The sequence below is a fragment of the Xiphophorus couchianus genome, chromosome 7 (assembly GCF_001444195.1).
Source record: "Xiphophorus couchianus chromosome 7, X_couchianus-1.0, whole genome shotgun sequence".
In the NCBI taxonomy this organism is placed as follows: domain Eukaryota; kingdom Metazoa; phylum Chordata; class Actinopteri; order Cyprinodontiformes; family Poeciliidae; genus Xiphophorus; species Xiphophorus couchianus.
The window spans coordinates 33,592,923-33,617,759 of record NC_040234.1 but is presented as its reverse complement, the minus strand read 5'-3'; the positions used below and the strand labels follow the sequence as shown (position 1 = coordinate 33,617,759).

Sequence of the window (24,837 nt, the reverse complement as noted above, 5' to 3'; positions counted from 1 at the left end):
AAAAAAACCCTAAATTTCTGAGTTTGAAAAGTCAAAACTTTACTACAAAACTCTTAGAACATTTGAAATTAATGTCAGAAATTTTCTAGAAAAAACTTTCAAAACTCTCAAAAGTTGAAAATGTTAAACTTTTAGGAAAATGTGAGTTTGAAAAATCAAAGATTTGCTAGAAAAAAATCTCATAAATTATATAGAAAAAAACTCAAATATTTTTGAGTTTCAAAGGGCAAAAATTTTCAACTTGAAACTCAGAAATTACAAAAACAGAAGAAAAAATCACAAAAAGAACGATTCAAGCTCTTTCTCATTAGAACAACTTTTTCTTAAATTTTTAAGACGCTGTTGTGGTAAAATTGCATCTTTATTCCCCGAAGTTTATGAGTTTATTCTTATGAATTGAAATTAGAAATCGGGCTCACCTCGTGTCAGCTGGACTTCGTTTTTCTCCCTCTCGTCGTCCGGCGACCCGGGCTTGTAGGGCGTTCTGGTGGGAATGTCTTTGGGTGAAACGGGATCAGAAGGATCTGAAAGAACAACATGGACACGGATTAGCAGGCAATCAATCAATCAATCAATCAATTAATTCCCCCATGGGGATAAATCAAGCATCTATCTTTATCTATAAAGACACATCAGTAGCTGCTACCAGTAATGACTGTGTCGGCTGTCAATACGTATCAATTAACTCTTTTTTTAAGGTGGCACACCACTTTTAGCCAATGGTTTTAAGGTGGAGCAGCATTTTCAAACAATAATGGCGTGGCTTCTTGTGTTAATGAGATTAAAAATGACAATAAATCACCAGATTTCAGCCTAATTTCACAGATTGAATTTATCCTCAACCTGAGCTGGGTCTGGTGGAACCATTAGCGTCGGGATCAGGAGAATACTGGAGCTGCTCGCGATGCTCTCAGCGTGCACAAACGCTGCATCTGCTGGGCTATGAATCATGGGAATTATGCATGTAAACTAGATTAGCATATGTGTAGGGAGTGCAGCTGAATGCGTGTGAGAGCAGCTGTACCGTGTGTTTGTGTATGCATTGGGGTTGGCTGGATTACAGCCCCAGGTGTCATGGAGACGATGGAGCCGCCTCCTCTGACCTTATTCAGTGCTGCACATCGCCTGCAGAGGCTGCGATACTCACTCTGCCCCACTTTCATGACTATCTTCATGGACTTGGTCTTGCACACGCCCCCTTCCTGGTTGTCGATGCCCTCCATGGTGCCGTTGGATGTAGCTGCGGGAGGAAACGGAGAGAAGTCAGAACGGGCGGAGGACAGAAGGGTTGCCAGGTCTGACTGATAGTTTCCAGCCCAAACACAAAGCAAACCAACTCCAAAAGCACCTGCCGCTGATGAAACTCACAGTTAAAAGCCAGATTTAGTCATACATATAAGCGTAAATGTCATCGACTGCTTTTTGTGACAATGCAGAACGTTTTTGTTTGACATTTATTACTTTCTGAGTGGAACCAGATCCCACTGGGCCAGCTACGGTCTGAACTCTCTGAAAACAAAACAGATTTTGTATTTTTTGTGGCTCTGTGTTCTTTTCAATCATGCTAAACCAATGACTAATCAAATTAACTAATACGGTAAGTGCAACAGCATGGCATTTTAAGAAAATGTGCTTTTGTGCTTTTCTGCCACACAATGACAACTTTTTCCAAAGCGTTTCCTCTGAAGACTTAATATTAACTCGCCAGATGTTGGGAAAAGTGGTACAAATTGTAACAATCCACCCAAAGTTGTTTTTTTTCCAGCCCAACATGTTCAAAACAAGTCCAATTGGGAGGAAAACTGCCCAATCTGGCAATACACTGCAAAGTATCCCACAAACAGCTGTTTTCCAACGATGACTAGCATTGGTGTTAGCGTCAGGTTGTCACTAAAGATATAGAATAAAAATGGATGCTACAAAACACTACAGAAACTAGACAACAAGATCAGAAAAAGGTTTTAATTAAGAGACAAAAACAGCGATGGAGAAGGAAGTAGGTCAGCTAGTTGTGCTAGCTTGACTTTGATAACTTTACCATGTGGATGTGCTGTGGAATTCAGTGAGCTTCGATTCAGTCAGCAAAAATTAAAAAAGGCGACCCATACGCCAAACTCTGACAGACCATCAGTAGAACAGGTGTTGAAATTAGCTAACTAGCTAATTAGCTGCTGTCAGTAAGTTTTCAACGTGTCTGAGAGCGAGAAGAAAAGAAGAATACAGTGGTTTTGAGTTATACTTCAACATTATTTTCCTCTTTGTTGTGGCACTATACTAAATTAAAAACAACAACATCTCCGGGTTTTATTTTGCCAGCAGAACAGTTCTACAGCGGCAGCCCGGCGATGGATGGCAGGTGAAAGAATCGTCTTTTCACCCGCCAGCGTTGTGCACATGTGCGAAATGTCTGGACGCAAACAATAAAATTCAACTTGTCTATGTGGAGACACATGTGAGGGGAAACAGAGCCTTCCTCCGAGGAAGGATATGAGTCACTCCCCTTTAATAAAATCACAGTTTGCCTGTTCATCACCTCGGCCGCTTCTCTCCGGTGGAATATTTCACATCCCCTGAAGTCAATTAGCCTGAGTAATTGTGACTGTAATATGTCTAACTGTGCTGATGGGCCTTATGAAGGAGGCTGTTAAGGGAGCGGGGAGAGGGCGGCGATGACAGCAGACATGTTGGCAGGCTGCGGGTGGATTCAGCGCTTTATTGTGCATTAGCGCTAACGACACCCAGGAGAGCGGTGGCCGCTTATTAAAGAAGACGTTTTTTTTATTTGAAAAGCCTAAAATTGCTCAGATCTGAAAAGCAGACTCAGTTAGCAGGTTTAAAGGAGACCGAGACGGGCTGATGAGACAAAGAGAGCAGAAGCAGACGGAAAAGAACGGCAGAGACAACGAAGCTACCAAGATTTTATCAACTTTTCAGCAACAACAAAGGAAATAATCTACGGTTTTTCTTCGTATTGTGGTTGAATTTATCTGGCTTACAATTGTTTGGATCGCTAATGGTTAAACACGTAGAGCATAGACGTTAATAATGAGCTAACAGAAGCTACCGCTAACTAGCAGCTACTAGCTGTAGCCTCAACTGACAAAACTGCTGACAGAAAAAAAGAACCAAATGACCAAAAACAATTATTAAAATGGAAATAAAAGCAGCACACAAACAAAACCATGATTGAAATAGGTGATGAAATTCATAAACAAAACAATAAATAAAATGCGCCCTTCAAAATATATTGAAGGAACTGGAACTCAAAGACATTTTAAATATCCAAAACAATAAATAAAATTAATTATAAATCATTTTAAAAAATGATTTATGATCATCATCAAGTTTTTGGTAGAAGAAAAGAGAGAACGGAGAAAGACAATAAATCATGCAAATGGAATTTTTTTAAAATTAATTGATTAATTGGTTATGAAGAAAGTGGATAGGAGGAATCAGGAAGTTTTCTGAGTGACAAGAGGCGTCACTTTGGGGAAAATGTGCAAAAGCTCCACCTTTCTGCTCATTTGCTGCCCCTAGAGGTGAGTTGGTGGAAGTGCGTCCGTATTAGATCATGAGTGAGTTGTGGGGGGTGATGTGGGCAGCAGGGCTTGTGGTCTATCAGGTCAGTAACACAGAGGCTAACGAGCTGCCAGAGCGTAGAGGCCTGGCCTCCCGCCAGCGCTCAGTGGCCTGCATTCACATCGACCGCCACTATCGCCGCCGCCGCCCCACCCACTCCTCTCCTCCGCTTTGCTTCCTCTCTTCCCTTCCTATCTGCCCATCGGACCTTTCGGATCCCACCTCGATCCATCGCGGCTGGGATTCAGTTTCTCCTTTTCTCCCTCCCTACTGCTACCAATCATCTTGATCTGAATCCTCCTGCCTCAGTAAGACGGTGATGTTAGCGGACGCGCAGCGCATGCTAACGAGGACAGGGCTCCTCGTCTCGCTGACCTGAAGCACATTACGGACAAAGCTGCTTAAAGGATCCCACCCCCCACTCTTCCTCTGCATGTTTGTGTGTTTTCCTTCATAAACCTGTTAGCAAAACACACGACAATCCGGCAGGGACGCCTTGAACATCTTAACGGCAGAGAAGCGTTGGGAAGGGGTCAGAGTTCACGTGGTGGGAAAGAAAACATTTCCCACTTCACAGAGGCTTCTGATTCTGCGGGAAAATCAGCAACATTTTCAACTTTATATTCCTGTTTTCCCATTTAAATGCGGGATAAAAACACGGCGGGGTCGGTGCCAAGGCTGCAGTCTCGGCGGGCCTGACTTGGATTTAAACAGAATGTGATTGTTGAATCGGCTCAGGCTGGCTGGAGGACTTGGCCCTCCTCGGTCCAGTCAGACGGGGCCAAGCTGGAGCGGCCGACAGGCGAGCTGGAAAGAGTTAACCGACTAATCCCAGCCCCTCCGAAATGGATTTAGGTAAAACTCCAGGAAGAGGGCAGGAAAAATAAAACATTTTATTGATTTGCTTTGGACAGACAACACTGGGAAACGCTGACAGGAATAACATGATCCACATTTTGTTGACTCTGATTTTATTCCATTCTCACTGAGTTATTTTTGGTTTATTCCATATATTTAATCAATTGCTGCCTATGTCTTACAATATTTAATAATTTTACAGTGAATATTAGAAAAAAAAACTGGTTTAAAAAAACGTATTACAATATAAGTGTTTCATATCCATAGATAAACAGTTATTGATTAGTTTTTTGTTTTAAATATCTCAAATACTTCCAAATTGGACGCATGACATTTCCTGTTTCATCCACAGTTTCCACTCCACACTGTGTTTTTTTATTTTTAACCAGTTGTTGACAAACCTTAAACTGCTGCTGCACCAGTTACTCAACACGTTGTTGCTAGGTAACCAAAGAGTGAGTGAGTTGCTAGGTAACCACAGAGTGAGTGAGTTGCTAGGTAACCAAAGAGTGAGTGAGTTAGTTGAGTGTCAAACTATTTTTATTATCTGCAACTACGTTCCATCATATTTAGCCCAAAAATTAAACCCATGGATGTATTTATTTAGTCTGTTTCTATGTGAAAAAAGAAATCATCCTATCACGTCACTGATTTAAATTGAATAAAAAACACAAGAACTGAGGTATTTTTTTTTAATCTGAAACTTCCTTTATAATTGTTAAATTCACTTGATTTGTACCTGTGAGTTTTCTATAAAGTACAATGTTTACAAAACCTGCAATCATTAAATAAAACGCAAAAAAACTAAATCTTACCAAGTATTGTACTTTTGTCTACTTTCTAGTTCAAATATCTTAGTAGACTTGAAATAAGACAAAAGTAACTTATGAATAACTTTTCAGCAACATATAGGAGCTTGTTATATGTAAATAATTCCGACAGCAGAGCGCTGCGCCGTTACCTAGCAACCCCAGTCAAGTCCAGCCTGTTGCCTAGCAACCCAATCTAGTTCCACTGGATGATTACTTCACTTAAAACAAGATATTTTTCGAATGTTGTAAGTGAAATAATCTGCTAATGGATTTTTTTTTATCAATATTAAGAAAATATTGACTCTAAAAAGTTCCTGTATCTTGCTGAAAAGTTACTTGTGAATTAGTTCTAATGTAATAAGATATTTGCATTGAAACTAGATGAAAAGGACTCGGTGAGATTTTGTGTTTTTGAGGTGAAGAAGAAAAGAAAAACCACGAGGCCCCCGAAACACTGGCGCCCTGGGCTGCTGCTTTCTAAAGTCTTGCCCTGTTCCTGTGTGCAGCCAACACACAATGCAGCACCGAAAGACGACGACGGGCCAATAAGTACTGGCAGCCTTTCGGATCGGGTCAGAACAGAGGGGGCGTACTGATGGACAGAACCAGGATGGATTTGGGGACGGTGATCTAAACGCAGAGCGTGAGGACATCACCACAGAGCGGAGGTTACAGGCTGGTTAATGCCCGTCACGGCGGTGCGCGGTAATCGGCCGTGACAGCAGGCGGCTTCGGTCCCTTTCAGGACCCCTGCGACCCCCCGAGAGAGCCGGGTCACCGCGAATACCAAAGCTGCCTAACAACCATCTCTAATCAGCAGGAAAAAAAGGGAAAAAACCCACTTAGAACCTATTGTTTGAATCCATTTGGGTTGAATTTAACATCCAATTAGTGCGCTACTGAAAGGAGTTTATTTAATTTAAGGTGCATGTGAATATTTCCCACACTGGGACTGTAGCTGATTCATCCACTCAAGCATTTTAATGTCCCTAGCTGAGTTCCCACTGCAAACGTCTGAGGAACTTTATTGAAGGAAACCGTCACAGTTCTGCGATGTTTCCGTTAAATAAGAAACCATTAAAATCACGCGTGAATAAGTTATTAAAAACGCCATCATCGTTTTACCGCTTCCTGTCGTCTTCTTTGTGGTTTCTGCCAGTAGTAATGTATCATGTTGTGAATCATGTGACTCGTGTGATGCGGAGTAATGTCACCACAATTTTAGAAATTGCCATGTTTCCATTACAAATATACGCAAAACTATGTCAATATTCTGCTAATGTAGAAAAAAAACAGGATTCTGGGGTTTTTGCAGTGAATGAATGAATCGTGTGATGCGAAGAAATGCTTTCTGTTGCAGTTTTGTGAAATAATTTCATCATAATAAAAAAAAACCCACTTCTTCTAGAACAAAAATATGAGTTTTTTCAAAAATAATCTTGTTTCCATCCAGCAAATTTATTTTTGTTATTCTAATTTGGTCAATGGAAAATGATTCTGTGAATTAATTTTAAAAAAAAGGCCCATTTTATTCCCTGCAGCTCTCAGATTCTGTTGCAAGGAAAACATCAGATTTCCCTCTGACTGTCGCTGCAGCTTCGTCCTTCTCCTGCCCTCCTCTTCCTCTCTTTAGCTCTCTTTCCTCGCCCCTCCTCACCCTCGTTAGCTCTCTTTCGTCACTCTCTCTGGCCCCTTTCCCTCTTTATTCATCCCTCTCTCTCTCTCTCCCTCCTCCTCGGCGCACGTAATCATCCGGCTCGCTCGTCCCTCGGCTTCGGGCCACGCTGCCGCAGAGGATCACATCAAGCCCCGTCTGCACTCGACTGTGGCACCATTGTGCACTTTAAAAAAACAGAGACATACACGACAAATCCGCCCGAAAACGGAAACGGCGTCGCTTTCCGTACGTCATCGACGCTTGCTGATTTGAAATGAAAAAAAGCCCAGAAGTGTTGGCAGCCGACTCAAAGGAGGCAACGTTAATCCAATCGGTCGAGCCTCAGATCCGCACAAGCGATGTGAGGCCGATTGTGTGGAGAAATGGAGGATTAAACGGCGCTTAATTAATTACGTATTGAGTTCTCTCTCCAAGAGACTAATGAAACCCTGGCGGTGAACTTTTCTGAGGCGCTGTCACAGTCTGATGGGTCCTGGATGGTGCTGTCAAGAACGGAAACACACACACACACACACACATCAGCAGCAGTGGCTGGTCTGTTTTAGCTGAGAAATTACAGCTTAATTATAGAAAAATCTGCGATATGCTGCTTTTCAACACAAAAGATGTGGAAACAGCACCCCCTCCGGCCAACAGCGGAATTACGTCAATGGCAATAAGAACTTTGATTCACAGATGAAACGGTTCTCCTTCAAGTGAACGTTTTGGAGAAATTTGAACTTAATGACGCTGTTTTTTTACTCTTTCTGAAGTATTTCCAAAACAAATGCTCTGCTGAGAAGTGAATTTTCTGTAAACAAGACAACATTTACCCCCAGAGGTGAGAACATGGTGCCTGTTGTGTGTGAGCACAGAGGAATTTCACTGTGATTTCCTTTTAGGTTTTTGATCCCATTATTTTGCTCTGGCGTCTCTAGCTGCTCCTTTCTGGAACAAACAATAAAAATATTTAATCATTGTCATTTTATGTTTACAATAATGTGATGGATGTCCTCTTTAAGGAATAAATAGTCTCTATGTGTCAATTAATGCTTTTGTGTTTTTTAATATGACAACGTATTTTTAAATAGTGCTCTACTGAGAAGTGACTCTTCTATAAATAAGTCAACATTTACCCCTAAAGGTGAGCATATGTTGACTGTGGGATTCTGTTGTTAATTATGCATCAGTCAGTTCTAAAAACACAAGCTGAGATGATGAAAAAGCTCATCAAGACATATAGAAAAACAGTTTATTCTTCCCCGGAAGTTCCTTTCACCCAAAGGTGAGAACATGGTGACTGCCGTGTGTGAGCACAGAGAAAGTTTACTGTTGGATCCTCTTATCAAAAGTAAATTCCTCTCAATTCCCATTAAACGTTAAACAGTTAAACCATTAAAGCTTCAGGATTGTACTGTTTTTGTGTAATTCCCTCTGAAATAACAGTACAGGAATTAACTTTCATCTGTGAGTGACAATTGATTTATCTAGAGTCTTTAATAAAAACTTTATTAAAGGGTAATCATTCTTATTTACGGCTTTAAAATTGGCTGAAATTTCTATTTACTTTGATTTCTTACAGCTAAAGCTGGAAGTTGTGATGAGACGGGCTTTCCTGGAAATTCAGACAAAGTAAAACACAGTTTATGAGAGTGAATAGATGAGCATTAATTTCATTAAACAGATGTAAATAAACAGAGCTAATATATGACTTACTCTCTAGGCTAACTGGTTTATAATGTCATGAGCTTTAACAATTATAAATTTAGATTCAAAATTAGTTCTCATGAAGTTTAAACTAACACAATAAGCTCAGTCTTATTAGCTGACAATCGTTTGCTAGATTGGTTCAGATGTTCACACGAATCTTAAAAAAACCCAGCAAAGTAGAACTTGTTGTTCTTTACAGGTTTTGCAGAGAAAACTGAGACCAGAAGAGCCGGTTCAGGACTCAAATATATTTTAATAAATGGTCCTTTGTCTTGCATTGCAACCTGCCAGACAAAATATTTCAGCTAATGAAGTGTTTCAAAGCAAATAAGTCAAAAAGCAACATGCAACTGACTCATCACGTTGCAGAGGCAACAAATGAATCATCAGAAGAAGGGATTCTTAGTGTTTATTCTTATTATTATTGGAGACATATGTTTTAATCAGTCATATTATGTCAGATTTAGGATTCCATAAACAATCGGAAGAGATTGAGGAGAGATCAACGTGACTAAAAGCTAAAATACAGGTCACAGTGACAATAACACTCTTCAGTGCGGAAGCCATTAGAGAGAAAAAAAGACTCAAAATTCACTATTGTCAGAGCCGTAAAATGTTTAGAGGAAACATAAAAATCTTGGGAAGCTTCTAGAAAAGGGACTCTTTTTTACATTGGCTGCTCATTCAGGCTGCTAATGTAGCTGCTACGCTAACAATGCTAAGTGCTAATAGAAGATTTCAAGGAGAGCTTAAAATATAAACTCAAATTTTTTTTAGATACAAATGCAGAGCTGTTTTAATTTTTTATTTTGTTAAAAAAAACAGAAACCAGTTTTTTATTTTGTTTATAAATATTTGTTAATATTATATTGATAAGAGTCTCAATAGGTGCTTATGTTCAATAAAATTAATATTTATTGTAATCTGTTTAGCTCTAATAAGAATATTTTGAAAAATAAAAATAAATGCAGAGCTAATAAAATGTTTTTATCATCAATCCCAGCAGGGCTGCTATGAGTTTCTATATTTAGAGTAAATGAATTTAAAAAGCTTAAGGCTGTTATTTATAGCACCCAAATCTGAGAGATTAACACGGTGAACAAAAATTGGCCACAAAATCTCTGATTGGTGGATCTCTAATTATGTAAAATAGAAAACTGCACCAGAGCACAAATTTATTTTTATTATAATCTTAATAAATCAGTACAAAAGGAGTGAAAACCATGGAATATTAACAGGTTGTGTCCGGTTTATTAGTATTTATGTTAAGACCCAGACTGATCCCAAACGCCTGCACGCTTCCTGTCGTCTGCACCTGTCTGAGCGTTTCAGCTCAGAAACTTCTCCTCATGTCCCTTTTTAAGCATCGAGGAGCTGAGAACATCAGCAGAGGAGAATCTGCAGGAAAATTGGATTTTCAGCCCGTTTTACTTCAGATCCGAATTGATGTTTCCCACCGATCCTTTTGTTCCAACTTGTCGAATCAGCAGCTGCAAGGAGGGGATTTTTTTTCAACATGCAGCAAGAGAAAATTAAAGATCTGGATTTATACCAGATCCAATTTTATTCTTTTTTATTTGTCTGACTTCTTTTTTTCTTTTTTTTAAAGAAATGACAGAAAATATTTTCCAAGAAGTGACTTTTATTTCAGTTATTACTTCTGTGAGTATTTCTGCTACTCTGTACTTTGACTTGAGTAACTTTATTATTAAGTATAGCTCCTTTTACTTGAGTAAAATCTAATTAGTGCGAGTAACTTTACAGAACGAAGAACAAACAAGTTTTAACTAAAAATTAATCAACATGCCGTTTTTGTCATAAATTTTAAATTGAAAGGAACTGATTCGGCTTGATTTTATTATTTTGCATTTATGTTGTTTATATGAATTATTTTTATTTTGATATTTAAAATACCAAAATGTCCACATTCATGTGTGTTTTGGTCCATCTGCTGATGTAATTTTTAAATAATAAATTATATTTTGATCAGTTACTCAGTGCTTCAGTCGTTATCGAATGCTGAGTAATTTCTTGGACGTTTTACTTTAGTAAAAATATATTGAAGTAGCGCCACTTTTACTTGAGTACAATCTTAGCCTAACTCTTTAGTAGAAAATGTAATATTTGCTGTTTTGTAGACCTGAATTCAAACTGTTGTCAAACAAGATGGCCGCCCTTCACATCACAGAACTACGGAAACCCAGTGAGTACGCTGGTGTAAAAAAAAAAAAAAAACGCGAGATTTTCCAAAACTAAAACTTCAAAAACAAAAAAAACTTCCAGAACTGTAAAGCTAGACGTTGCTCATCCTCCTATCACCCTAAAGAAGAGCCCGATCCGCTCCGTTTGCTCTCACGTCGACGTTCAGAAGCGCCTCGCCGTGCAGGTAATGCACAGCGCCGGCGGATCAAACCGCAGCGTCTGAAGCAAACGCCTCGCTCTCCTTTCTTCCCTGTAAGAAATACGGCCTTCCCCACTGTGACAGCTCACAGATGGCGGTGGCAGAGGATCGCAGATGGTCCGATCTGCAGCTCAACCCCCCCCCGCACACGCAGCCGCCCCCCATCGGCGCCACACAGATGGTTCAGTCCGCCTCCCATGTTTCAAACCAGGGGGCCGGCGCAGAAACCCCGTCAGAGCTTCCTCTCAGGATGGCATTAGCAAATCGCAGGAAAATCAGCCAGGCGGAGTGGACACACCTGCTGGCCACCAGCTAAACACACATCGACTCCGAGGGGGAATTATCTAGAGGAAGGTCAGGGGTCACTGGGAAAAATTTTAAAAAACTCTGATGTTTCATCAGAACTCTGACTGCAGATCGCAGAAGATCGAAGGCAAAATTATGAGAAAAAAGTCTGAATTCAAAGAAAAACAGAATTATGAAATGAGTCGGATTTCTGAGGTCAAAGTCGTAATTCTCAGATTAAGCCAGAATTTCAGAGAGAGAAAAAAAGTTTGAATTTGAGACAATAAAGTGAGAGTTTTGAGAATAACACTGGGATTCTGAGATTAAAGTCAGATTTCTGAAAACATCAGAACTCTCATTTTCTTAGAGTAAAGACAGATTTATCAGATTAAAGACAGAATATGAGAAAAAAAATCTGAAATTTGAGGAAAAAAAATAGTCAAACTTCTGAGATTAAAGATCAAATTCTCAGATTAAAGCCAGAATTTTGTTTAAAAAAAACATCAGAATTTCAGGGAAAAAAGTCAAAATTCTGAGATTTAAATCAGAATTGTCAGATTAAAGTAAATTTCTGAGAAGAGAAAGTAATTATTATTTTCTCAGTGGCCCTAGTCCTCTTAGTATCCCAGATACGTTCGTGAACACTCACAGATGATGTAGTAGTCCTTCCCCTTGAAGAACTCGAGCCCCCACAGGTTGGGGCTGAACTCCTGGAACTTCAGCGTGAACTTCACGTCCTGGTCGGGCTTCACGCAGTTCAGCAGCGGCGTGTCGGCCTTGGTGATGGTGCAGCTCTCCAGCTGCTCCCTGGGCACCATGTACACCTTGTAATACTCCACGCCGTCGACGACCCCGCCGTCCACGCGCGGGCACACAATGTCCAGCTTGTCCCCGATCTGCGGGTACAAAACCACGCCTTGGCCCGGAACAAATCTGGAAGAGAAGGAGGGAAGGTGTTACTGGGGTGGTAACGTTTAGACTGGCGAAGGTCGGCCATTTTAGATGACGGCTGACCATCGTAACTGAATATGATGCTACATTCACATATGGGCTGGACAATAAATCAATAACAATAAAGTGACAGGCATGTGATCAATATCAATAGATTATAGATGTGAAAAAATGTAGATCATTTCACTGAACTCCAATCCAGAACCACACAGCATTCTGGGAAATCTAGGCAGAGGAAAGGCTTTCTCACAGCTAGCTAAGCAAGGTCAGTGGAATCAGCTAACTCACTCAGTCTCAGGTTACCTAGCAACAACTTTTAAAGTAACTTCTGGTTGCCTAGCAACAACTTTTAAAGTAACTTCTGGTTGCCTAGCAACAACTTGTTGAGTAACTTGTGCAGTTTAAGGTTTTTCTTTAGTTAAAGTGTTCTATAGTTTTTGTAAGTGGGAAGTTAGGATTCATCTGTGTATTCAAAATAGTAATAATAATAATAATAATAATAATAATAATTCTTCACAACTGCTTAAAATAAACAGCAGCACAATGTAGTGAAAACTGGGGTTAAAACAGAAAAGGTCACAGAACCAGCTCGCCAGTATTTCAGGTATTTAAAACAAAAATCGAATCAATAATTTCATATTGATCAATATGAAACGCTTATATTGTGATGCGTTTTTCAGCCATAGCCTACATTCACACTGCAGGTCTTGGTCCTCAATTCCAATTATTTCTTATGAAAATACATTTTTTTCCGCATGGTCGTTCACGCTAACTAAATGCGAATATAATAAGACGGTTTATATACCCAGTGACCTGCATGCGCAAACAAAACAAAAAATGTCAGCAAGGGTCAGAACAGCATGAAGGAAGCTAATACAAAGAAACCAAAACTGCCAACTTTATAATATCATAATTATGATATTCAGCCACTGTTCACTTCAGTCCGGCTTCTTCTGCTGTAATGACATAAATGTCCGATTAAAGGCGACATTACCGATTTGAAAACGATCAGATACTGACCCTATTTAGTACCACTGATGGGGAAAACAAACTGATTTTAATGTTAACATTTGGAAACTAAGTGAAAAAACTGGAACATTTTTCAACAACCTAAAGTCGGAAAAGGCATCTGCTGACCAAAGATCCAACAAACATCAACCTCCTTCTGTTTCAGGTATTAGGAACCAGAACCTGCCTCTGATTGGTTAAAAATGAGAAAGAAAAAGCTGATGAGTCAGGTTAAAATGCTGGTTGCTATGGAGATTCCCTCCCTTTCTGAGGAGCAGCACAGACAGGAGTAAAAGGCTCAAACAAAGTGTCCTGTTTTAAAAACAGTAAAGTGCCTGTGAAAAGTTTTTTAACAGAAGGAAGTGGAAACTTCTGGTCGTCTTACATGGACATTTTTATGTGCCTGGAGCGTTTCATGTAGCAGATACCAACAAATATGAATTCTGAGCTGAATCCTAATGAGAGTTTTGGTGTAGGCTCTCTGCAGTCTGGAGTGATTTGACAGAAAACAATAAGTCCTGTAGGAGTGGAGAACAAATTGAATGAAAGTAGATAAAAATGCAACGTTTTGATGTATAAACCGCATTTATGGAGATGAAGCTACAGCAATGAAATTGGTTTAAATGCAAAAGGTTTCTGCAAATGTCACAGAAACAGAGGACATACGATGTCAGACTTTAAGATGAACATTCAGTCGTAAAACCTCAAAACATCATGAACCTTATGGAAGGCATCAAAACACTTACAGACATTCTTAAGGAAAATAAACATTTAATTAAAAAATTGGGGGGTTAAAATGAAAAAAAAGCATAAATGCTTTGCAAAAGGAGGATGAATTAATTTTCTTCAATAAGATGTTTTGAGGAAAATTGTGTTTTTAACACAATTTCCAACCAGATAAGAAATTTAGATGCAAAAACATGTTGCTGAGGTTTTTCTTGTGTCATTCTGTTGAATCTGAAAATCTAAAACAAAGATTAAAAAAGCTCTTTTTTTTGGATAATAAGTCAATGTTTGATGATTGTTGAGTCACACTGAACTGTTACCTAGCAACCCAAGTTAACTCCAGTACATTTGGTCAGCTGGTTTTACCACTGTGCAATGGCTGCTGGAAAAGAGAAGTGTTTTTTTTGTTGTTGATGATTTACTATTTAGAAATGACTTGCTGCAATCTTGTTGGTTGTGCAGGAGGCTCTACCTTTGCTTTTCAAACATGTATAATTGTATAATAGTGCATCTGTTTGCAGTCATTTTCACATGCGAGTGTAAACGCTGCGTTAGGGCGCATGGCCAGCAGCAGCTTATCTGGATTTAAAGTGACAAGACGTCTTAAAATAGCTAAAATCTCATTATCTAAGAATGTGTTTGTGCAAAAAAAATGTAATCAATATAGAACTAAACTGTTCAAGGTTGGTTGGTTGTGTTTATTCTGAGTCTTTCCCTCACATATATTTGGAACAGAAGTTCTTGCTTTTCTGAGAATATTCCATAAAAGTGAATCTAACTGGAAGCCACGGGAATAAAAGAGAAAGTCTATTATTTCAGGAGTAAAATCTTGACTTTGCTGATGGGGAAAAAACAACTTTTAGTATCAGCAAGAGGATTTATATATGAGCTGCCTCCATTTGGTGCTTTTTAGCCAAAAGAATCCAAATGATCGCATAAACCATCATGGCTCCTAAAACCGCTGCATTTCTTCTCCAAACATCACCTTGTTTGCTTCAGGCAGCTGCGGGTCACAAACAGCAGCAGCTAACTAGGCCGTGGTGTTTCTCCCTCTTCCTGTGCCACCCGCAGGGATGCGCTCAGCGGCGGCTCGCTGCATCCAGCGACAGGCTCAGGGAGAAACACAGGCAAAGGGAGAGAGCGACTCTACGTCTCCGCCTCGCAGCGCCATCTGTCATCGTCCTCTACGAGTCTGAAGGAGACGGAGGGACGGAGGGACAGAGGGACGGTCAGTGGAAACTGGCCTCCAGGCTGCTGCTGCTGCTGCTGCTGCTGCTGCTGCCTTTATGTGTGCAGCGTCCATTTACTTGTCTGATTGAAACATCGACATGCGGCGCAGCATGAGGTTCCTGCAGCGGCGTATTAGGGTCATTGTAGACAGACAAAAAAAGAGGATACATTTCTGGCAAAAAACTGGGACTGAGATTAATCCCAGAAATATTTTGGAAAAGACAACAGATTTCTCAGACTTAAAGGTCAAAAATTTGCTGGAAAATAAAACTCAGAAATTTTGACATTAGTCTCAGAAAATGTCCAGAGAAGAGAAGGAAATTTCTGAGCTCCAAAAGTCGACAATTTTTGTAGAAAAAAACTCAGTGTTTCAAAAGTGAAAAAGTCATGCATTTTTAGATTAATCGCAGAAACTTTGTAGAAAAAACAAGAACATTTCTGAGTTTAAAAAGTAGAAATTTTTCTAGAATGTTTTCTAGCAAATGTATTAATTTTCCAAATCAGAAATTTCAAATTTTTTTTATTCTGAGCTTAATCTCTGACGTTTTTTTATTTTTGACTTCAAACTTGTAGCATTATTAGTCATACTACTGTGACTTGATGAAGTCGGTATTATATCTATGAAGTCATAATACCATGACTATTCTCTTATTTTGACTTTGTTGTTGTACGAGTTTCTTCTCATAATATTTTGATATTCTCGTAATTTTGTGACTTGGTTTATGTCATTTTTTTTCTGATACTCTGTCATAATAAACAAAACAAAAAATGCAGTATAAAAAATCATATTATATATTTATTCATGTATTTATTTATTTATTGGGTTTTTACGTTTATGTTTAGACAGAAGAAGACAACTCTGCCTCTGTATGCTTTAGTATGAACAAACATGATTTTCTGCAGGTCCAGTGAAGTGCTCAGCATTTTTTCATGGGAGGTCATGGCCCCTTCTGCCCCCCTCGTAGGTTCGCCTCTGTCAGTAGCCTCAAACCCAGCGAGAAAAAAGATTTTACAACAGATTTTAACAGATACTGAATGGCAGGTGTCGCCCCCTGCTTGTGAGGAGGCAGAATTCATGCATGAGGAATTTTTATGTTGATTTTATCTAAAAACAAACTAAGAGTAAAAGAATTAGATACTTCTGGATGCTCTAATTTTCTGGACGTCTGCTATTTTTTCCAAACCTAAACAATTAATGAATAACTAACAATGTTCAGAGTCGGTGAGAAGAAGAAGCTCGTGCTGCGAGGTTATCTTGGCTGACACTCTGAGTGCGTTTGGGAATAAAGAATAAAATCCTCTCGGTATGCAGAAATGAGGAGGTGGTGATAGGATGTGAAGCTTCCCGGAGTGGGAAAACCTCCAGGCTGTGTTTGGATGTCTGTGGGATAAATATGAAGTAATTGCTGTCTGAAACAAACAGATCTGAGAGCTGAAAGTGTAAAAAAAAAATTTTTTTTAAAAAAGAGGAAAAACTGTGTGGCGGCTGTTAAAACCACCTGAAAATCTCGATTCCTACATTCCAGACAAGTTGGAACTCGGAGTCCGCAGAGAAAAAACAGGAGTTTGTACGACATACTGGATAAACTGATCATTAATCCAACTATCATTTCTGAGAGGCTCACGGGGATTTCTGGCTCTAAAGTAAAAATCTTCTCCTGAAAGGGCAGCAAGTCTGAAAAATCTCAAAGTTTAAACTGATAAGTGCAAGAAACCGTTTCAAAAATGACCAAAGATTATCGTGCAAATAGAAAAAAACATTTTATTTTGTAATATTTGGCTCATCATTTTATTCATGTGTTCATGTTTAACCTGTTCATAAGTGAAACTTTATTCAATTCCAATGTACTTTAAAAATAACTTAAACTACGGCTGGAACTTTCAATTATTCTAATTCTTCTGATGATTAATCAATTGATCTGATAAAAAATGATTCATTCTGTATATTTTTTATTTAACCGTTTAAGCCCTTTTTGTACAATATCACAAACTCATAAAAATGTAAATAAACAAATAATTAAATAAGAAAATAAACATTTTATCACCTGAAATGCAACAACAACATTCCCTTTAGCTTGATTATCAGCAGCTAAGAAAATACTTATAATAACGTCTAGAAAAATATGAAAAGCTCGGTCTTTTCTACTTGATTTAACATCAATACAGTGTAGAAATTATCTGCTTATTGTTTGGATTAACAGATTAATAATTGGAAAACAAAATGTGTTTAATAGGAGGTGAAGTTTTAGGAGTCCTAATATTTACAGAAGTATAACTTTGGCTCTGAATAAGTTGTTCTTTCAGCAAAGTGCCATTTTTAGTCTGCATTATTCAGTTAACTATTACTGAATTAGTTGAGGATTATTTCAACAATTGATTAATCACGATTAATATGATTAATCATTCCAGCTTCTGTTCAAATATTTTTCAAAAAGAGACCCAAAATAATAAAAATATTCCACTATCATTATTTATTTACCAAAAACAAGTGATGAGTTTGATTCAGCAGCTTGTTGGATCATATTTAAATACTTTTCAGAGGAATTTGGGTTCTGATCCGACTGAATTTCCAGGAGTTGTACGTCCGTAATGCCTGAAATCAAAAACTACAGGAACATAATTCACTTTTCTGGCATTCTGCTGCTGAGCTGCGTCTGAAACGTTCCGGGGGTCCAGGACACCGGACAAACCCGTTCCGTCTCCCATGTAAATTATAACGCCGTGACGCCATTTTAGCTGGTTGTCCAAAAAGCTCTCAGAACGTTGCAGCTGATCCAAACAGGTGCTTCGGAGGGGGATCGTGTTCCCGCTCTCCTGCCGTCTCCACTCGGACTCCCACAACATTTTTACTACACATAAAGCCTTTAATGGACCACAGCCTCATCTTATCTAAAGCAGCTCATTGTTCTTGATCAGCCCTCGTGAATTTTTCCCCTCGCAGTCTCTGGTTGTTCCCAGATTCTCCGACACCAGCCTGGGAGGAAGACCCGTCGTAATCTGGGTTCATTTGTGGGACTTAAAATCCTAAATCAGACAGAATTTGACGTTTAAAAGCACAGCTATTTATTAAACTGATAGGGAATGTACTTTGTTCCATATTTTCTGCGAGTCACAGTGAATTTACTGAGTTTTTTACTTCAGTTTGAGCTACTGTTACCATAAAACCTGCCTACAAATGATTGAATTTAAAAGAAATGATGGAAAAAAAATCAAGTGACCAAGTTTTTGAACCATTTTTAACAATCAATATTTCACTTTTTTAGTGTCTGAGAAAGTCTTTCAGTGAATAAATGTACTGATTCTTATTTTAGTGGATCCTTTAGTTCATATTTTATATAAAAACAGAAAACCAGAAGCTGAACCTTTTAAAAATTTATCTTACACTGCAAAAACATAAAATCCTACCAAGAAATTTTGTCCTAGTTTTAGTGCAAATATATTAGTTCACTTGAAATAAGATAAAACTAACTTAGAAGGAAATTTTCAGCAAAATGCAAGAGCTGGTTTAAGTAAGTAATTGTTGAATATTGATTTTAAAAAGTGCTAGCTCCACTGGCAGAATATTCCACTTATTCTGAGCCGTTACCTAGCAACCACAGCCACGCCCAGCCTGTCGCCTAGCAACCCAGTTCTAGTTCAACTGGCAGATTATTTCACTTTTAACACAACATGTTTTTCCATGTTATAAGTGAAATAATCTGCCAGAGAAACTAGTACTTTTTAAATATATATTCAAGAATTATTGACTTTAAAAAGTTCCCATATTTTGCCGAAGTTACTTTAAGTAAGTTTTGTCTTATTTCAAGTGAACTAAGATGTTTCCACTAGAAAGTAGATTGTAAGATTTTGTGTTTTTGTGGTGCGACGTGAACTAAAAATTAACTGTTTTGATAAAATGATGATTGTAGGCCAGCATGAATAAATGACACATCTTTAGGTTTTTATCTTTGGACAGCAGAATGTGAAATGCAAGTGAAATTGTATCCGCAGAATTTGAAAGAATAAGAAACAGAAATTGCATGTAAGGGACTTTTGTAGCCAAAGAAAACATTTTCAACATGTTTTCCCCGTTTTGGTTCCTAAACGTTGGCAGCAGAATCTTTTCTTGATATCTGAGCTTTTCCTCCTTTTGTACTTTTGCTTTTTTTTCCAATATTCTGCAAAATACCTTTGTTCACTGCAAAAACACTAAATCTTATCAAGAATTTTTGATCTCGTTTCTAGTGGCAACACCTTGAAAGACGATTAACCTTAATATTGATTAATAATTATTAGTTCTAATGGCTTCTATGTTAGTTTTGTCTTATTTTAAGTGTACTAAAATATTTGTACAAGAAACTATAAACTATTTTGTAGTTTCTTGTACATTGTGTTTACATGTCATTATCAGTCTATTTATTGTCTGTCTGCTTTGCTTTCTCAGCGTTTTGAGCTACATTTGTAAAAAGAAAAACAATGTAAAAGATATTCAGTCCAAAGTATCGACTGCCATGTTTCACACTTCCTGCTCTAATATGAATAAACCTAAATGCACTGCAAAAACACTAAATCTTACCAAGTAATTTTGGTCGAGTTTAGTGCAAATATATTAGTAGACTTAAAATAAAACAAAACTAACTTAGAAGCAAAATAGGATCTTGCTTTAAGTCAATAATTATTGAGAAGAATTTAAAAATTACTAGATTCACCTGCAGATTATTGCACTTGCAACATAGAAAAATGTCTTGTTATAATTTAAATAATCTGCCAGTTGAACTATTTACTTTTCAAATTATATTCAAGAATTATTCACTTAAAACAAGATCCTATATCAACTTTTAGTTCAATTTTGACTTTTTTTAGGTGAACTAAGAGATTTGCACAAGAAATAAGACAAAAATACTTGGTAAGATTTTGTGGTTTTGCAGTGTAGTTAAAGACTAACGAGACGGATTGAAAATATTTGAAGGAATCTAAACAACGGTGCGATTTCACTCTGAAAAATTTCTTGTTTTGAGCAAGCTTTTGCTTTTGCAGTAAAATCCTGGTTGTGTTGTTCCGTATTTATTTCTGTTTTTCCTTCTTTTTTTTTTTTTCTTGCTGTTTTCTGAAATCCAAACCGGGACAATGTTTCCGCTCACACGCCGTGTCCTGATCTGCAAACTGCTGCGTAACAAGAACGCTCGATAAACGCTGACAGAGGAAAAAAGCCAAAAAAACCCCCGGTAAAAACGGTGCGACCCGACCGCCTGAAACGTCCCAAAAGGACGAAGACGAGAGGCTGAGAGGACGGGAGGGGACGGCTGCAAGCTGCAGACTGGAGCAATAAAAGTGAAGGAAGGCAGAGAAAAGGTCACGGAAAACCGCTCGGAGAGAGGAGGGAGGGGTGGAAAACAAATTACAGCATTCCCTCTCATGATTGTAAATGTGTTCAACACACACACACACACACACACACGCCGCCCACCAACAGGCTTCAAGGCACGCTTGGCCCTTTAAAGTCTTCCTAAAACATCTTTTTCTTCATCCAATCCCGCCATAAATATTCCAGAATCAAAGCGCCTGGAGCGGTTTAACACGGATCAGGCTGTAAAAAACATCCAGTGACGTTTTAACGAAGCTCGTCAGGCTTCCGGTTCGTCCTGCTCACCTGTTTTCCCGCCATGTTTGCGTCCATCCGAGCCGCCGTGCGCACATTTCCAGCTCCTGTTCTGAACGCTTCATCAAACTTTCCTCAACCCGACTCCAACACGTCATCTCAGGTCTGAATTTAAGGGTTTTATTCTTGAAAAACTGGTTTAAAGGTGGAAAAACACGAATACACTGCAAAACCAGAAAATATTACCAAGCATTTTTATGTAGTTTCCACTGCAAATATCTTAGTGCACTTGAAATAAGGCAAAAACTAACTTACAAGCACCTTCCCAGCTAGATAAAGAAGTCAATAATTCCTTAATATTGATTAAAAAGTATTAGTTCCACTTGCAGTTTATAACATAGGAAAATATTATTTTGATATTTGAAATGATCTGCCAGTTTAACTACAACATTATTAAAGAATCATTGACTCTAAACAAGCTCCTACATCTCAAAGAAACGTTACTCTTGAGTTAGTTTTGTCTTATTTTAAATGTACTAAGATATTTGCTCTAGAAACTACACACAAGTGTTAGGTTAGATTTTGTGTTTTTACAGTGTATGGGACCTTTCTTTCATTACACACTGCAAAAACACAAAATCTTACCCAGTATTTTTGGTCTAGTTTCTTTTGCAAATATCTTAGTCCACTTGAAATACATTTTCTTTCAATGATCCTCAACAGTTACTTAATATTGATAAAATATTTATATATATTTGTTACACTTCTGATTAAATGTTTTTCTTATGTTCTGAGTGAAATAATCTGCCAGTTGAACCTTTTCCATAAATATTAATGAATAATTGAAGTATTTTTAGTCATGTTTCTTGTGCAAACTAAGACAAAACTTGCAAGTAGCTTCTAGGAGTTTGATTAAAGTTTTAAATATTTCAGCTTCTACACAAGATTAAATATTTCCTTAAAATTGATTTAAAAATACTAGTTCCAGATTTTCCACTGAAAACATGAGAGAAAGTTAAGAAATCTTAGTTTTGTGAGCTCAGATGAAACGAGACCAAATGGCTGGATTTTGTGTTTTTGCAGTGTTTTTGCAGCGTTTTTGCAGCGGTTCATTACGGATTCAGACCAAGTGAGGGTTAATCCATGCAGGTCTCTGCAGAGAGAAACGGGGTCTTTACTCCCCTCTACCTTTCATCCTGTAATCCAGACCCAGACATAATTACCCTCCTTCCCCTGAGAGACGCAGAAACAAAAAAAAAAAAAAACTCTTCCCCAGTTTAACTTCTTCTTCTTCTCTTTTAGACAAAGTCGGGCTCTAAAAACGAAAAGTCTTGGATTAATTCTCCTCTTTTAAAGAAAAAAAAAAACCTGACAACTTTTATGCAACTAAAAAAAGAAAATCCTTGGTTTAGAAAAGGACCCCTGAGGTGCCCCCGCCGCTGCCCGGTCACAAAGGGCCTTTGGGGCTCCTCTGTAATCTCTTAATGAACTGCAGCGGAGGAGAGGCAGCGCTGCTTTTCCATATCCCGTGTAAAGCGGGGCTCTCTTTTGTTTCTCCCTCCCAGCTACAAAATGGATTAGTGGTTGGAGGAGGCGCGGCGATGTGAGCAGGGGTCACTCTCTTGTTTTTCTGACGAGGCTCGTTTAAGAAAGGCCAGCAACAATGAGGTTTAATCGACGGAGAAATACACACACACATTAAGCTGGAACCGAGATTTAAAGTTTAGACCATAAAAGTTAGAGCGCTAAAAACCCAATGCTAACCGACCCGATCCACCGATCTGCTGGTTCTTTTGGCCTGTACCGATTTACGTTCAGCTGATTTTCACAAATTCTTGTTTTTACCCAAAAACAATCAACATAAAAATGGAGAAAAAAAAACTTAAGGATGCAAAGGTAATTCAGCCAAAATCTCCTTAACTTTGGGAGATCGACTCACTGCAAAAACATCAAATCTTACCACTAAGCTGTGGAGGCCTTTTTTAAGGTCTATAAATCCTTAATACTGATGAAGAAGTAAATTATTTACTTATAACATGACATTTTTTCATGGTATAAATGAAATATTATCATTACCAGTGAATTACTGACTTAAAAAAGCTTATATATTTTGCTAAAATGTTTCTTATAAGTACATTTTTGTCTTATTTAAACTGTATTCAGATTTTTGCACTAAATTAGACCAAAAATACTTGATAAGATTTGATGTTTTTGCAGTGCCGAAACTTAAACATGAAGCCAATTTTATCGGAGGTTTGACTGACTGTTCCTGTCTGCAAGTTTGTAGTTAACGATAATCACCTTAATGTTGCCGACTCAGCAACTTTCCTGATATTTTTAGCAACATTTAAGACAAAAAATATCAGTTTTGGCCTAAATCGGAATCGGCTTTTTGAAGTGATCGGCCAGAAAACTGCAATCGGTGCACACTTTTAAAAAAATGATAGCGGATATTGTCTTCAGTCAGAGGCTACTTCCAATTTGCAGTAAGACAGACTGCTACAGGAGCTCCTCCATGTCCCCAGCTGTCACTATCTACAGTAACTCTGTAAGTAAATGAGTTTTTTTAAATTTGAATCTTATGACTCATCAAAATGAAAGAATTACGTATTTATTCCGATTTCTGGATCTCTAATCCGACTTTTATAGGGTTTAATTTATAGGCTGAAAATGGTGGAAGTTGGTATATTTGACACATTTAATGATGATTGTAGGAAAAATCAGATTTTCATGAATTCGACACATAAGGGAAAAAAATCACTCTGTTCCGATTAAATTGATTCAAAGTGACTCGTTTCTGGTGCTGTGGATGCTGAAAACAAGTTGAAACTTTGTACTGAGGTCAAATAGATTCCAAAAATCCAGATTTAACTTCAACGTCTGAGCTCCTCGTCCAGAAAACTCCCACCCCGAGGCCTCACACGCTCCAACGGTGGACACATTATCACGTTTCCAGTTGATTTCCTTAAGTTAGAGCTGATCTGCAGCTCCAGGTTTGGTTATAAGGGCTTCTTCTTTCACTATTTGATCAATTTTTGCAAATTTTCCTCTTTCTTTCCCATCATCCTAGCCTCTCATGTTCCTCCCTAAAATCTAGATCAACCATCCAGAGTATTAAAGCTTATAAAAATCTGCCAGTTATGGCGTTAAAATGGTTATTTTTGCTGTTTCTGTATCATATATTAATCTTTTTCTACTAATTTCAAACAACCAGGCAGTTTGACATGCAAAGCTGAAGTTCAGTCGAGTCAATTTTCAGATAACTGACCTATATCAGTTATTTTAGCAAAAACCTGAGTCTTTTTCACATTTTGAAGTGTTAAAATAACTCCAGATGGGTTCACTTCAGCAAATTTGTTGTGTAATTTTATTTAATTCGTCTGAAAAGAGTCTGATTTTGTAAATGAGTGAGTTTGAATGGAAATTAAACTCACTGGTTCACATTTTAATAATAAAAAACACAGTTTGCTGAGAAAAAACTCGCAGTTTTCAGCTCAGTTTAGCACCAATCCGTGATCAGTCACTCAAACCTTCACCAGCTCAAACTCGCGGATTTGAACCAAAACTAGCTGGTAAAGGCGCAGTCCGGAGCTTAAAATGCGCGTCACTTTGCGCCACTGAGTCCATCTCGCCGTCAGGGAGGCGCAGTTTGAAGTTTGGAGTTTTGGCCGTGACTAAACGGACACAAAGACGGGACCCACTCCGCCCCCGCCGGCAGAGAGCAGCGGCACACAGCAGCAAAAACAGAAAAAGAAAGGAGAAAAGAAAGACACGTCTTCTGGCATCACTAGAGGACTTAAAGCGTTTATTTCTGACGGCCGGGGGGAGAAAACGCCGAATTTGTTCCTGAAGTTACGCAGAAAAGGAGCCCAAGTTGAACTTTTATGCACAGAGACGGGACTTAGCGCAGCGGCCTGTTTAAAGCTTTATCGCTGCGGCCACATTTCCAGCAGAAATTTCTCTGAAATCCGCCTTATTGTTCTGAGAAAACATTTCGACACACACACACACACACACACGCAGAGAGGCCCGCTGGAGCTCA

At 38.4% G+C, this 24,837-nt stretch overlaps 1 protein-coding gene across 1 annotated transcript in view; it reads right to left on the bottom strand.

Annotated features, from left to right (window-relative positions):
* The window catches only part of efnb2a (ephrin-B2a), a 31,547-nt gene that overhangs the window by 5,463 nt on the left and 1,247 nt on the right, over positions 1-24,837 (bottom strand). The window contains exons 2-4 of the mRNA XM_028022933.1: positions 11,952-12,235; positions 1,148-1,240; positions 420-524 (exon numbers count right to left, since the gene is read on the bottom strand). Coding sequence (XP_027878734.1) covers positions 420-524; positions 1,148-1,240; positions 11,952-12,235 — 482 coding nt within the window. The remainder of the gene's footprint in view (positions 1-419; positions 525-1,147; positions 1,241-11,951; positions 12,236-24,837) is intronic.